This window comes from Erigeron canadensis, chromosome 7, assembly GCF_010389155.1.
Source record: "Erigeron canadensis isolate Cc75 chromosome 7, C_canadensis_v1, whole genome shotgun sequence".
Classification (NCBI taxonomy): Eukaryota; Viridiplantae; Streptophyta; class Magnoliopsida; order Asterales; family Asteraceae; genus Erigeron; species Erigeron canadensis.
In genome coordinates, this window is record NC_057767.1 from 2342734 (window position 1) to 2357871 (window position 15138).

The following is a 15138-nucleotide window of genomic DNA, read 5'->3' on the forward strand; positions in this document are numbered from 1 at the left end:
AAGATCACTCAACATCAAAGATTCTCAACAAAAAGGACCCGCCTAAAGCGAAAGACGATGCATCATTTACAATTCAACACCAAGGGGGAGATTGTTAGCTTTATATTTTATGGTGTTTAATTGTAAAATTATATTAGTGGAAGGGGTGTTAATGTTAATTAGTGGAATGTATAAATATCCCCTTCCACCCCCATTTGTAAGAAATGCTTTCATATATATAAAATCCTTTTATTTACCTTTACCGGTTTTCTCCACAAACCTCACGTACACATATACACACACTTGATCTAATCTATCATATATCCATCATTCAAGAATATATTTAAACTTTACAAGGCTGGATGGGGTAAGAGAGTTTCCTTTTATACAAAATTTTCCAGAGAATGAAGCATTATCTTAACTTTGATTACACAATTAATCAAGTTTTCATTGATATCTTGCAAAAGTAATTATATTTTCGTTAGTCATGGTTGTTAAAAACAATAAAAGTAACGGCTATTTCGAGAGGTTTTCAAGGATTTTTTGTGATTTTATATGTAGAGTTTATCTTATTTAAGAAGAATCTATATCCTAAAGATAGTTTGATTCTAGAAACTGATAACAACAATGATTATCCTAATTATAGTCTGATTACAATTACTAATAACAACATTATTTTAGTTTGATTACAATTAATAATGTAAAATAAAATATTGATATAAATATTAAATCGTATTAATCCAACTATTGTAACTTCTCTAACTTTTAGTTATATTTTGTTATTAGATAGACATTATGCAATAAATTATTAATTATTTATAAATTGGGTTAAATGTGTAAATTGGTGATGAAAAACCAAAAAATGTAAATTAATTTAGACATGTATTGATTTAATCAACTTTGAAAAATTAAGAGTTGTGATTGGTCAATTGATGTTAGCTCAGTTGCCTTTTAGTATATACTAAGATTAAAATTTTTTTTATCAACGATATTCAATAATTGTTCGCTTTTAAGTTTGTGAATAATTGAAATAATTATTTAAACAATAAATTTAAGGAATTTGCCTAAATTTTAAGCCTAATAATGTATGATTGACAAATGGCATGATCAAGGATAAGGATTAAGAAAGAAAATATGTGGAATCTATGTAAGGGTCAAGATTTCCCTAACTTGACTAGTCAAGTTAGAGAACTTTAAGTTAATCTTTGAATATTGTCCCTTGATTTTAGTTCAATGGTCAAGATTTTTGACAAACTGAAGAAACAGGAGCGCGCTTATGTGAAATAAGTTATGAAACTTTAGGAAATCCCTATCCAAATTTAATAGATTAGACATATTTTTTGGCATATTTATTAGGCATGTCTATATATCATTATCTTAAATTTAAATATACATACTCTTTCTTTATGAGAGATTGAGAGGCGGCCGATTGGATTGACCCTAAAAACAGAAAAGCCAAAACTAATTAAGAAAAAGAAAAAGACAACAACTTACGTACCCTTCTTTTTGTACTAAAACAATAAAGTTATGTATATAATCTAATAATAATTATAATAATAATAATAATAATAATAATATTATTATTATTATTATTATTATTATTATTATTATTATCTATACTATATTATAAAGCAAAAAGTTCATGTCTAATTTAAGTTTCAACATTTCCTTTTCCAAAATGTCCATATATCAATTCTATATTTACTTAAGTTATCTTCAATGCTAAGGATGCCCTTAGGCGTCCTTGAGCTGTCACATCATATCCTTACAAATCCTTACACATCCTTATAAATCCTTAAAATCCTATAATTTTATCTCCAACCATACAAACATCCTTACATATCATTTAACTCCACTAAAAACAAAAAAAAAATAAATAAGTAAGGACACCTAAGGGCATGCCCTTGGGTAAGGGCATGCATTAAAAAATCTTTAGTTTTAGACAAGCTTCAACCGCAAAGGATATCCAAGAGCACCAAGTGAAAGGACTAGACTCGATAAACTGAAAAACACAATTTTTTTTTATACCCCCACTGCGTCGCAATGGGATAGGACACTCCCCACTGCGCCGCAGTGGGAAACCACGGCTCTGCAGTGCAACACCCCCACTGCGCTGCTGTGGGATTGGACACACTCCCACTGCGCCGCAGTGGGAGAAAATCATCTCTGAGCCGCAGGTTTTCACTGCGCCGCAGTGGGCAAAATCACCCCCACTGCGCCGCAGTGGGCACCAGATCAGCAACCCTAAACTCCTTTTGACACTTGACCAAATTTACAACCTTCAGATTTCAAAACGAACTTCTTAAAACACATTTTAAACATAATTACAACATCAACTTGTTTAAAACCTCATGAACACCATCATTGGGTCATTTACCCATTTTGACACTATTCTCGCCCAAAATACAACTATACAAACTTCCCAAAAGCTTTGCGTTTGACCTTTTACAAAAATTTAACAAAAGTATAACCATCAACTGAATGTACCAAGAGCCTCTATTCCAAAAGATTGTCATTCATCCATGAATGACCTAATACCTTCTAGTCTTGCAAAATCTTTACTTCTAATGCTTCAAGCTTCAACCAACAACTAGTTTCTTCTTCCGGAACTACCTATAAAATGGTAAACAACTAAAATATAAGCAAAGGCTTAGTGAATACACTTGCATACATTTATGAACACGAAGGAGGGCATCGTACAAAGGACTATCACATGTAACCTATGACATCGTCATGTCACATTTACATACTCACCTTTGCACACTAAACACTTTACATGGATCCATATAAGCAAACAACATAAACATGATCGACTATCGGGGTTCTTAGGCCCCGGAGGTTCTTAGGCCTCATAACTATGCCCCACACGGGCCTATGCCAAATCAATCACCACACATGGATAAACAAACTTCAACATAGTGTGATCGATTGACCCAACGTATACATGAAGGTATGCAAATATACTCACCTCTTCCGCAACTTGGAAAATAAAGCTAAAACAATAACGCACAACAAGCTTCAACCTATGATCATATCATAAAAATGCATAAGCTTATATTCACAACTTGACTAGCTCAACCTAGTCAAACTCAATCACTAGCCTTTCTAAACCCAAACCCAACCCATTTGTCACCATTTGTCATTGAGTTACTTTCATTTCCAAAAATCACAATAGGTAGTTCAACCTACCATTTTCATCATCATTTCAAAAACTAGAAAAACTCATCTTTTCTCATAAACTCAAATTATCACATGAACTTATCAATTTCATAATCAAACTCAACACATAACTCAAAGACAACTAGGTTATCTAAGGAATTGAGAAAAATTAACCATAATTCACATTCTAGCAAAAACCCCCAATTTGGTTCATTCATGAACCCTAATTCCAAAAGAAAGATAAAACCAAATTAAGGGAAATCTATACCTCAACAATGGAAGACAATAGATTGTGGTTTTCAATTCACAATTTCTTCCCTTTATTCTCTCAATTTTCAGCCACCCCCAATAAACCAACAAACCCTAACTTTTGATTCTTGAATGAAGATTATTTGGTGGTGATGACTATTATTTTGATTTCTATCCTTGAATTTGAAGGATTTTAGCTTTGATTTTGAAAAGAACAATAGAAATTGCATGAAAGAAATGATGGGGGAAGAAAGAAATGGAGTGGAAGCATGAGTCATAACCAAAAGGGATGGCTGGCACTTCCTGGAGATGCCACGATCCATCTCTCCAAATATGGGTATTTTACCCGCTATCCGCTAAAGTTCCAACTAAATTAACCCCATAACTAAAAACAAAATACTAGGAAATTAATTTAATGTTAGAACTATAAAAAAAGAGTTAATTTCTTTTACCTTAAAATCTTTGGGGTGTTACACAAAGGGCGCCCAAAAACATCCCCATTGGAGATAGTCTTAACACCTTTTCTCTCTTCTCAAATCTCAAAAATCATTTTTTTTCACTCTCCCATAAATCATTTATTTTTCCAATTTATTCAAAATCTTTTATCTCAAAAACCGTACATCGATAAATCATAAAAATTATATGGGTGTTTTTAAAATTTCATGCTCTTTCATTAGAGATGTCATTCGATATACTTTCGAAAAATTTTTAAATCCGAGAGCGGAACCCGTAAAGCTAAGGTATTTGGCTATCACACTCTATGACTTATTAAGCCCACCATCTCACCGCCGCAACGCGCGAGTACTTGCTCTTGTAATAAATAATGTACATTGTAACAAATGGACGAATCAAATAAATGAATACAAAGTTTGGGGTTATTAGGGAATATTGGGAGTCGAAGGGCTAAAATTAGGATAGAACCTTCTACTGCTGCTCAAGATCCTTCTTAATGATCTCATCATCGGAGTAGATGATTGATCTTCTTCTTCACCATTATTATTATTGTTATCACCAACGCTTGTTCTTGGTATATCAATTACTAAATCAGCTGCTGGCTTCTTCAGTCTGTCATGGACATTTGTTTGTGATGTTGATGTTGAGGTTGGTTCAAAGGGTAATGAAATCATAGGATGTCGTTGTTGATCTTCTAGCTGAGAAGTTAAAGTAGTGCTTACTTCCGTTTCGTCACCCCAAAACAAAACATTTGCAGGGAATGTTATTGAGTCGCTATTATCGGTGTTGTCAATTGTCGACTGGTTATGGTGATGCAGCTGTAAACTTTGAACAGAGAGTCCTTGCTGCTGCTGATGATCATCAGAAACAAGGGTTCGACAAATGGGACAAGTTGAATGTGAATGAAACCACATGTCAATACATTCAGCATGAAACGCGTGATGGCATTTAGGCAATATCCGAATGTCCTCTCCTTGTTGGACTTCACATAAACAAACAGAACATTCCAAACACCCGTCTTTAAAGGCTTTTGAATCCAACTGTGAAACGGGTAAGGTTTTGAGGAAAGAAGCGTCAAGGCCACGACGAAGGACGGCGACACCTGATGATGCCATAGTGGTAGTAGAGGTGTGGCGACGATGGTTGATGTCATCTATATGCTGTTGACGACGTAACCATAACCACCTGGCGTAAATGTGGAACAAGAAAACAAGGACAATGACGACGAACAAGGCAACGATGGTCGCAATCAAGATTTTACCCGTGACCTCCATCATCCCTGGATCATCAGCACCACTGCTACTCATCGTATAGTAATTCCCTACGTACGTACTACCCTAGCTAGCTCGATCAGTGTATTTTGTATATATATAGTTTTTGGTGGAATATTATTCCAAAATGAAATGAAAATTGGGGAAGTTATGAGAAAGAATATAAGCAACACGGAGTGGCGGCAAAGATAATAGTTTGGTCGCCAAACACGAAGGAAGAAAAATTCAAAGTGCAAACCACTTTCCTCATTTCATTCATTATTTCATTCTATTCTTTGGCCATCACTTTGACCCAATCCACGTACACGTCCAGCCAACTAACTTTCAACAACTGGATTGACGAAAAATCATCTTAACTTATTAACGCTCGACTCTTTTCTTTCATCTTATCTACTTTCTTTCTTCTTAAATCGTGACATAAACATATTAGCATTAATTAGGGGTGTTCATCAAACCGTTAAACCCTCAAAACCGAACCAAACCGGGGTATATGGATTGATTTGGTCGGATTGAGTTGTTGAAGTCTGGTCCGACGGTTTATGTTTTGAAAAACCGGGTTCATTGGTTTTGTTACTGTATTTTAAAAAAAAAACCGTTATAAATTAAACCGGACCGGACCAAAAAGTATATATGTATATAACTTTTGATAATATTTAGCCGTTTAAAGGAAAAGGAATAATATATGTTTATATTTTACGATAGCGTGTTGGTACTACAATGGATATAATATATTTTATGTAAATATTTTGCTTCTACCTAATAAACTTTTTCTTGTTAATTAAATTATGTGGGATCTATATAGATAATATTATACGATGATGAATGTTTTTTATAATTGGATCAAACATATATTGTGTTCTAGTAATGCGATAAATGTTCTAATCTTAAGTGTTCGTTATTACTTTTTGTCACAAATTTCCACATATATACACAAGATTATATGGAAATAAAAGAAAGAGAAATAAGAATTTGAAACCGTTAAACCGGCCAAATCAGACCGGCTCACATGGTCTGGTCTGGTTCAGTTTGGCAACATACTTGGTATGATTTGGTTTAATATATTTTGAAATCAGAAATACAGGTTTGGTTTGAAATTTAGTCAAAACTGTACTAAACCGATCCATGAACACCCCTAGCAATAATATAGTTAATAATTATATATTGATGATTGAAAAAACAGAATTCGTTTACCGTCATCCGTTGATGGTTGACCATCGTCAACATAATGTAGAGTTCAAGCGATCTTTGTTCATTTTATAGATATCGACATTCAAAAAAATCTTATGAAATTGGAGAAATTTGAATATCCCCCTCTTCCTATTCGTTCCAATTAAGGCTGGCATAACAGGTCACACGAAACCTGTTAAGACACGAACCTGTTAAGGTCAAACACGAATACGACCTGTTAACTAATCGTGTCATTTTTTTCAAACACGAACACAACACGAAAATTAACAGGTGTACCTGTTAACATGTTAAGGAACCTGTTAACATGTATATTATAGAATTTTTGACTAATATTGAAAAAAAAACCTTAAGGATACAAAAATTCTTACAAATTCCAACTATTATATAGCGACAATAATCCTTACATTATAAAAGTTCATAAACATCTTACCTTATAAAAATCATATATCAAATCACAATATCAATTCTTGGTATTTTATATATATGTATAATCTTAACATGTCTTAACAGGTCCTAACAGGTCCGGATCTGTTAAGACACGAATCTTAACAGGTCTTAACAGGTCCGAACCTGTTAAGACACGAAACCTGTTAAAAACAGGTTGTGTCGTGTTAACAGGTTCCGTGTCAAAATTGTCAGCCTTAGTTCCAATAAACACAATTAATTCAATTGTTTCGTGTCTTAATCCATACCAAGATATCAGAGGAATAAATTTATAGAAACTGAAATTATTTAATCATATCCTAACAATTAAATATGAGGTATAATATACATTGTTTTAACCGAGTTCATATTAGAGGGCTCTATGCTAGACATATACTAGACATCCCGCTGTCGAATCGTGGCATGAAAATTCAAACGAAATTCATTTTTTAAAAAAATAAAGTAATAACTAAACGTTGGTATGAAACCAACAATATCAAACAAACGTTACCATCTAAGTCCTTAAAAAACATGAAATTACATTTTTACCCCTCACGTACAAGTCACGTGGGGGGTTTTGAGGGTCAGCTAACGGCGTTTGGGTCCAGGTATAATCCGAGTGGAATTTTAACAACGTTGGCCGTTGGGTATGATTCGCGTAATAACTAAAAGTAAGGTATGAAACAAGTATAATCGAACAAACGTTATACACCATTTAAGCAATTAACTCTTAAATATTAAAGTAAACTTTGCAATTATGTAACACTCATGACTTGACCTTGACGACTTAACTCTATGGTTATGTAGTTTAAAAATGTTATGCCAAACTAACACATAATTAAAGGAATAAGCTATATGCTTTTTAAAGCAAAAAAGAAAATAGAAAAAATAGAATACAAACCAATTAGGCCTTGGTTTTGAAATGTTTGTAAAATAATTTTATTTAGCGGTCTCATCCCCCACACACTTTTCTTGTCTACCCGTTGCTTTAGCTGGACAACGACGACCCAGGATGACGGGGCTTTGAGACGAGGAGACAAAGCATAATAGGGATCGACCGTATAATAAACATTAAACACATCTTGACTTTGCTTTAATAAAAATGTAGCATCTAACTTTTAAAACATTTCATTTAACTGTAAATGATACAAAGTGTTATATTAGAGTATAGCAAATGTTGCACTTAGTCTTACAAGTGTTGTCTTAATAGTGTAAAAAAGTGTTAGCACTTTCAAGACATAGGCAACACTTTGAAACAGTATTGCATATTATGACAAAAGTGTAATTCTAGAACTGAGACAATGTTAGCTAATGCAGGATCTGCAAAAGTGTTAGCTTAGGCAAAATTGAACATTTTAATGCCAAAATGCAACACTTTATGAGTGTCTGCCTCAACTTCATTTTGTTTTGCGATTCAAATCCCTGCCAAGATTGATCAGACCCTGTCTTGTTGTTTCTTGTTTGTTGAGCTGCCCTGATAGAACACCAGCACTTGCTAATAATAGTACCAATGCATACTATCGTACATATAATAACAAGAGCAATGGTAAAATTTTGGACCTAAAAGCTAACATGTGTGTCAAGTGATAGAACATGATGACTGATAACTAAAACAAAAATCAAGTAATGTTTTCCTTTCCAGCTCCATATATCTCTACATGGCCACATGGGTATCTACCTGTTCACACGGCCGTATACCTAACTCAAGGATATGAAATTTATTAAACAGTACCAATTTTGACCAAACAAGAATAAAGATGACTAAAACAAAACTAATAGGTACAAGAAAGGACTTTATGGCGTACTTTCCTGAGAATCTTGGTTGCCAGATCGTAAAGATGAACCTTGTTCAATACCAATAGTTCTCTTGCTCATATTTGCCCTCTGCACCAGTCGAACCAACGCCTCAACCAGTTCTGACATGGGTGGCCGAAACTCGGGCTCAACCTGACAATTGTTGTGACCAACCATATCAGTAACAAACTAAAAGATGAGATAATTACCACCAATTGAACTTAAAAACAGTACCTGTACACAAAGAGCAATTACATCTGCAAATCGAGAAAGAGATTTAACAGGATACAATCCTTTGAGCGTTGGATCAACCATCTTGGCAAGGGCATCCATGTCGTGAAGCTGAGGTGTCGCCCACCGCACCAAAGACTGTTCTGCCCTTGTCCTTGAGCTGTACCAGCATATAGCTTAATGTAAGAAAACATATTGGCAACTAAAATTAATTATCAAGGGAATTTCTTTTACCTATCAAATGGTTTTCTTCCTGTAAGTAGTTCCAACATGGTAACACCAAAACTGAAGATGTCACTTTTTATTGTGTAATTACCAGACATGGAAACCTCCGGGGCACTGTATCCGTTGTCATCCAACCCCTGCGAACAAGGATAAAAAGAAACTTTATTGATTAATACTAAAACCAAACTTCCAACAGGCACTTACAATGTACCTGATATGCATCTGAGACAAGGCTTGATAACCCAGAGTCCGAGAGATGGGGATTGAGCTCTGAGTCTAGCAATATATTTGCTGATTTAATATTTTTGTGAATAACAGATGGCGAGCATACTTCGTGTAAATATCTGAGATAAACAAGATGGCATCCACATTACTTAAACAATAAGGTCTCTCGAGTCAACTTAAGCAATGAAATTCTAACTTACTCCAAAGCACGGGCCATCCCTAAAGATATTTTGACACGGGTATTCCATATCAATGGTTTGCTGTATTCGTCTGAGAGATGCAAGAAATCATATAGAGAGCCATTTTTTAGGAACTCATAAACTAGGAGATGTTGTCCGTGCTCTGAGCAATACCCAACAAGTTCACTTAAATTAGGATGCCGCAATCTAGATACATCTGAAACTACATTAATGAAATACTCGGACAAACCACCATGGAGAGCAGATGATTTTAACTTTTTAACAGCAACAACCTAGAATACCAAGGATGAGATGAGATTATATACATTAATAAACTAAAAATTCTAGTGCATGCATAGAAGATATTATACCTTTCCATCTTCAAATTGAGCACAAAAAACACGTCCAGTGGATCCTTCACCAATTAGATTGTCAGCACTAAAGCTGTCTGTAGCTACTTGAAGATCCGCTATTGAGTATGATATGGCATCTGGTGGAGCCACACATGTTTTCTTAGGAATAACAGGAATTGCCGAGAAATCATCGTCATCAAATGATTTCTCATGATCCATAGGTGGTGGTTTCAGATTTATAGATTCTGGAGACTCGAATGCTTTTGTGATGTCCATGGATGAAGCTTCAACAGGCTTAATATCTACTGCAATTTGATAGGCATGTTAGTATAGCAACTAATTGAAAGTTTCTATATAAGATTGTAACAAAATAATACAAGTATTTTTCTGGTTTATGCCTCCAAATACATGTGAAGATTAGTTTACCTGGGACTGCCTGTTGCTGTAAAGCAACAGGAGCAAAAGACTGGTCCCGGGTCTTTTCTATATCCGTAGATGATCTTTTGGATCTTCTTTTCAGCAAAATGAAGGCAATAATTGCACCAACAACCAAAATGGATATCACAATTCCTGCTATAGCTCCACCACCGACACCAGATTGACTGTTGCCCTTCGGTTTCCGATTTTGACTCCCCCCTCCAGCTGCTGCAGGTGTACCAGGGGGAGGTGGGGGCGCATTCCCTGAGTTCCATAAATTCCCATCTTTTCTGGCAAAATATAACCATAAATAATGTTCAAAAAATTGTTGTAATTTCCATTTTATGTACAAAACAGATACATTAGAGTTTGATGCTCACTGCAGATTTATGTTGTTCAATTGACTAGGAATCCAACCAGTAAATTTGTTATTACGAACGTTCCTGAAACATGGACAGGTAAACAGCTGTTGATAACAACACCAAAAGAGCAGTTACTTAGGTGAAGTACAATAATTACTCACAGATTTTTAAGAGTAAGATTGGCAAGGACATCAATAGTGCCTGTAAACTGATTATTCTGCAAATACCTACACAGCAATCAAGCATGAAAGATGATTATATGGGATCCTGAACGCCACACCAGATTATAGATTCGTATACGTACATATCAGTTGCACTGGACAACATGCTGAAGCTCTTAGGAAGGTCACCCGTTAAAGAATTAAAAGATACATCCCTGAAGCATATACAATCATTCAAATACAAATAGTTATATTAACCGAGAAACGAGCGAGAACACACACACACACCAATAGCAAAAAGACGTAAGAATTTCAAGGTTGGGGGAGTTCTTACAGAGTGGATAGAGCTGAAAGTTGTCCAAACATGTCAGGCAGTGGGCCACTAATTTGATTGCGGGCAACATTTCTGTTCAAAATGTGAAGATAAATAAACTTTAATATATGTGAAATTATGAAACCAATATAAAAGGGAGGGGACGACTGACAAGTATTTTAAAGAAGGCATTTGTGATATGGAATACGGAAGGTTGCCGTTATATCCACATCCAGCAAGATTTCTGCATTACGATACATAAGGCGTTTGTATAAGAAACGAGATGAAAGGAGAAAACAGAAGAAGTTAGACAAGTGCATACAATGTTTGCAAGTTTGGAGGAAGACTGTAAGGTATCTGATTGCCAAGATTATTGTTGCTGACATCACTGTACCATCAGATGACAGAATGTCAGGTTTATTTATATGCATGTAGTAGCACGTAAAAAGAATTGAAATAAAGAGAAATGAAGTGTCAGTTACAAATCAGTTACTGATGTTAGGCTTGACAGTTGATATCCTATTCCACCAGAGAGGCCGAGACTGGGTAGTTTGCTAACCGAAAGGAAAAAGGAAAAGGAAAGAGTAAGTAAGTAAATAAATAAAAAGGTTGATAAAAGTAGTACAGTATAAGGTAGCATACATTTGAGTGACTCTCGAGCCCGAACAGGTAACGCCTTTCCAATTATCTCGGCAGGGATCACCAGCGGTTGAGGTCCATTTGGTTAATTGTCCGGGATAATTTAAGTTTTGGTACATGGCATTGAGAGCAGATACTGTGCATATACCAACTACTAGTAAATAAGATAAGAAAAATATGGAGCTGGAAAGGGACAACTAGTAAAAGTTGAATGCATTATCGGAATGGTTAATTAAAGTTATGATGATGGATGGGATTCTACGTTCTAGTTTGTGCGTAGATACAGATAATATACACCGGAAGTCCATAAACAGATATTAATTGAAATATAACAAATAATTAATTATGATCTATCTTAGTAATCAATCTGGAGGAACGGAAAGGGGAAAGAAATGAACTAACCATCGGAAGGATCTGTGTCGGCATTGACAACCACCACCAAGAACAATACTACCAAAAACCCTAATGCTGCCATTCCTTCCTCTGTCAACCCACGAACTAACTCACTCGGAGGATTTGGAGACTGATGATCATAAAGTGTGTATGTGTATGCATATATCAATCAATAGCTAACTAAGAATTAAAAAAAAATAAAAGCAAGAAAAGGGTGGTTTTGGGAAGAGCAGCCAGCCACAAGTAGCATAGCAGTAGCAGTAAGCAATGCGCTCTCTCTCTCTCTCTCTCTTCAGTACAATTTTCTAAACTCCACTTAAAATTAATTTAACACACCAAAATAAAATCTAGTTATAATTAGAACGAGATACGTAGAAATTATATTTATTGTGTTCTATACTATGTAAAAGTTATTATATGCTTTTAGAAACATTATATAGCTTAAAACCTGAGTTGATATTGATTTTTTAATGAGGAAGCAATTATAAATTAGAAAAAATCGACAGTATAATTTTATAACAGATTAATATATTATATAAATTCTAAATGATAATAAGTATGAATGTAAAATATTTAAAATAAAAAAACAAATTAATAATACAAACATAATTAAAGCTAATTTCTCAAATAATTGAAAATAAAAAGTGAAACAAAAATAATCCATAATAATAAAACATCAACCGAAATAAACATTGAAACTAATAAGTATTGCAAACAAATTTTTCGGAGATGGTTAACTGTATATATTCAAAACATACACCCTATTGTTATGTGTATATATACTATGTAATAGTTCAGTTGTAATAAGATGAGATAATCTTAAAAATGTTACAAACTTAAAAAATAATAATATGCAATTAAAATAAGTGATCTTTTGTAAACAAATTGAAAACAATTTAAAAGATCAAAACATAATTTGTCAAGCCCAAAACATAAGAAAATCAAGTGGCCCATTAAGAAAATGAAAACGGACCCAAAGAAATAAAATGGTCCGTTACTATTCTTTGCACGCATTTCCGTACCTTTGTTTTTAATACATATATTAATTAGTCTCTCTCTTCTTATCTTCTAAAATAAGGGCGTCTCCAAATGGAGAGTTTTTTATAAAACTTTTGTACTATTTAATCAAACTTCTGGACAAACTATTTATCATTGTAATGAAATTTTATTTTAAAATACTCTCTTTTTCTTCTTTGTTTTAACTAAAAATATTTAAAAACTAAATTAAGCCTCATACGATATACGATAAACTAAACATAGATTATTACGATATATAAAATGATATATGACCTATATCTTAGGGGGAAGGGAGTGGCGACGGCATAGGTCGCGGCATGCCCAGCCCTGCGAAGGAACACCGGCGCCATCTCGCTGACATGAAAACGGCATGGAGCTCAACGGGCTTAAAGCCCTGCGAGGCAAAGGAGAATCCGAACGTTGGGGGGAGCGGATTGAGGTGGGGTCCAGTTACTTTGGTGACTGCTGCACACTAATTAAACAAAAAAAATTTCCCTACCTATTTATCTATAAATACACTTCTTTTTTAACCAAAAAAATCACCAAACAAAAACATATCTTCACAAAAAAAAAAAAGTAAGTAAGTAACTCCCAATGCCGTCTTCCACGGGTTTTGGGTCCCAATACCGTCTTAGACGGTGTATGGGGGAGGTTGAGATGTAGACAGCCTTACCCCTACCTAAGGCAGAGAGGCTGCTTCCATGTTCTACCATAGGTAGAAAAGGCCCTCCAGCCTTGCTGGGCATGAGGATCGAACCCTTGACCTCTGTCTCCAGAGGCAAGGGCTCCAACCACTGATCCAACCCAGCTGGTTTTCTCATATCTTCACACTTTCACCAAAAAAAACACCACATTACTAAAAAAATGGATTCCTCTTCCTCATCTTCTTCATTTTGTGTTCCACCGAAGTTAGACGATTCGTCTACGGGGAGTACTTTCAGTTTTTTAATCAAGTGTACGCCGAGCTTGAAGATACCGGTACCCTTCCGACACTCGTAGGTATATCGATCGAGACCGAGAAGAAGCTCACGCGATACTAATGCGTGACTACTTCGTTAAAGACTCAAAGTTTGACGAACCATTTTTTCGTCATTGTTTTCGCATGAGCTCTCGGTTGTTTTTGAAGATTGTTGGTGATATTGAAGCTACATTTGATTACTTTTAAGAGGGGTACGATGCACGGGGTAAAAAAAGTTGCACCGCTCTTCAAAAGTGCACATTGGCGATCAAGCAATTGTTTACGGGTGAACCTTCAGACGCGTATGACGAGTATTTATGTATGGCTGCTAGAACGGGACGCGAGAGCATGGAGTACTTTTGTAATGCGGACATCAATTTATATCACAAGGTACCTACTATTATGATTGAATGTGTTGCTTCCCATGACTTGTGGATTTGGCATTCGTTTTTCGGTCCTGCTGGATCGAACAACGATGTCAATGTTTTGCAGCAGTCGCCGTTGTTTCAAAACGAGCGTAATGTATCCGCGCCAGACATTTCATTTAGCGTGAATGGACATGATTACAAGCGCAGTTACTACCTTACCGATGTAATTCATCCTAGGTGGGCTGCGTTTGTTAAAACATATCCTTATCCAGTGGAACAAGATGAAAAGAAATTTAAAAGACTACAAGAGGCTGCAAGAAAGGATGTTGAGTGGGCGTTTGGTGTTCTCAAGGTAAAATGGAAGATTTTTGACCGTCCCCTCCGGCTATGGACAAAGGAGAAGATCGGAAAAGTCGTCGTTGTGTGTACTATACTACACAACATGATCATCAAAGACAACGGGCGGGCAATATCACCGGTTCATATTATGGATCTACCGGTGCCAAGAGTTTATAACCCGGAAGCAAACCGGGAGTTACAGGACGAGGACGTGCATTATCGGCTTCGATATGATCTCACGACGCATATATCGGCTTTAAACTTATCATACCTTGACGATCCAGCGATGCAGCCACTATCAATTGCGAGTTTGATTTAGTTGTCTTCATTTTAGAAATTTAGAATTTAAATTTATGTACTTTTTAATTTATGTTTATGTAATGTTTAGTTTTAATTTTATTGAATATTAAAGTTTGATGGTCCACAAATGCACAACTTATGT

General features: G+C 35.2%; 3 protein-coding genes across 5 annotated transcripts; 1 reads left to right on the forward strand and 2 right to left on the reverse strand.

Annotated features, from left to right (window-relative positions):
- Nucleotides 1–2280: 2280 nt before the first annotated feature.
- LOC122608483 (RING-H2 finger protein ATL3-like) lies at nt 2281–5219 on the reverse strand. 2 transcript variants are annotated; one of them, XM_043781589.1, is made up of 2 exons: nt 4309–5219; nt 2281–2592 (listed from the first exon to the last, which is right to left on the reverse strand). In XM_043781589.1, exons 1-2 carry the CDS (start codon nt 5145–5147, stop codon nt 2589–2591), a joined length of 843 nt encoding a protein of 280 aa, XP_043637524.1. In that variant the 5' UTR covers nt 5148–5219; the 3' UTR covers nt 2281–2588. The 2 variants fall into 2 exon arrangements, with proteins under 2 accessions (XP_043637524.1, XP_043637522.1); XM_043781587.1 differs by lacking the exon at nt 2281–2592 and having other exon boundaries at nt 4205–5219.
- Nucleotides 5220–8266: 3047 nt separating this feature from the next.
- On the reverse strand, nt 8267–12323 carry LOC122606884 (protein STRUBBELIG-RECEPTOR FAMILY 7-like). Of its 2 annotated transcripts, none has more exons than XM_043779770.1 (17): nt 12024–12323; nt 11625–11757; nt 11465–11536; nt 11305–11370; nt 11155–11226; nt 11004–11075; nt 10813–10884; nt 10670–10735; nt 10527–10589; nt 10156–10436; nt 9748–10031; nt 9398–9669; nt 9184–9316; nt 8982–9109; nt 8751–8907; nt 8528–8669; nt 8267–8420 (listed from the first exon to the last, which is right to left on the reverse strand). In XM_043779770.1, the coding sequence occupies exons 1-17, from the start codon at nt 12094–12096 to the stop codon at nt 8377–8379; spliced, it is 2130 nt and encodes a 709-aa protein (XP_043635705.1). In that variant the 5' UTR covers nt 12097–12323; the 3' UTR covers nt 8267–8376. The 2 variants fall into 2 exon arrangements, with proteins under 2 accessions (XP_043635705.1, XP_043635704.1); XM_043779769.1 differs by having other exon boundaries at nt 9748–10034.
- A 1987-nt stretch (nt 12324–14310) lies between these two features.
- Nucleotides 14311–15015, forward strand: LOC122607176. Its single transcript, XM_043780104.1, has one exon. It carries the CDS (start codon nt 14311–14313, stop codon nt 15013–15015), a length of 705 nt encoding a protein of 234 aa, XP_043636039.1.
- Nucleotides 15016–15138: the final 123 nt, after the last annotated feature.

Bases quoted from the DNA above. Each gene is read 5' to 3' on its own strand.
- LOC122608483 (XM_043781587.1), bottom strand. From the start codon at position 5,147: ATGAGTAGCAGTGGTGCTGATGATCCAGGGATGATGGAGGTCACGGGT.
- LOC122606884 (XM_043779769.1), bottom strand. From the start codon at position 12,096: ATGGCAGCATTAGGGTTTTTGGTAGTATTGTTCTTGGTGGTGGTTGTC. The intron at 10,885-11,003 runs GTAAGAACTCCC...TATATGCTTCAG, and splicing joins CTTTCAGCTCTATCCACTCT to GGATGTATCTTTTAATTCTT. The intron at 10,437-10,526 runs GTGAGCATCAAA...ATATTTTGCCAG, and splicing joins TTGAACAACATAAATCTGCA to AAAAGATGGGAATTTATGGA.
- LOC122607176 (XM_043780104.1), top strand. From the start codon at position 14,311: ATGGCTGCTAGAACGGGACGCGAGAGCATGGAGTACTTTTGTAATGCG.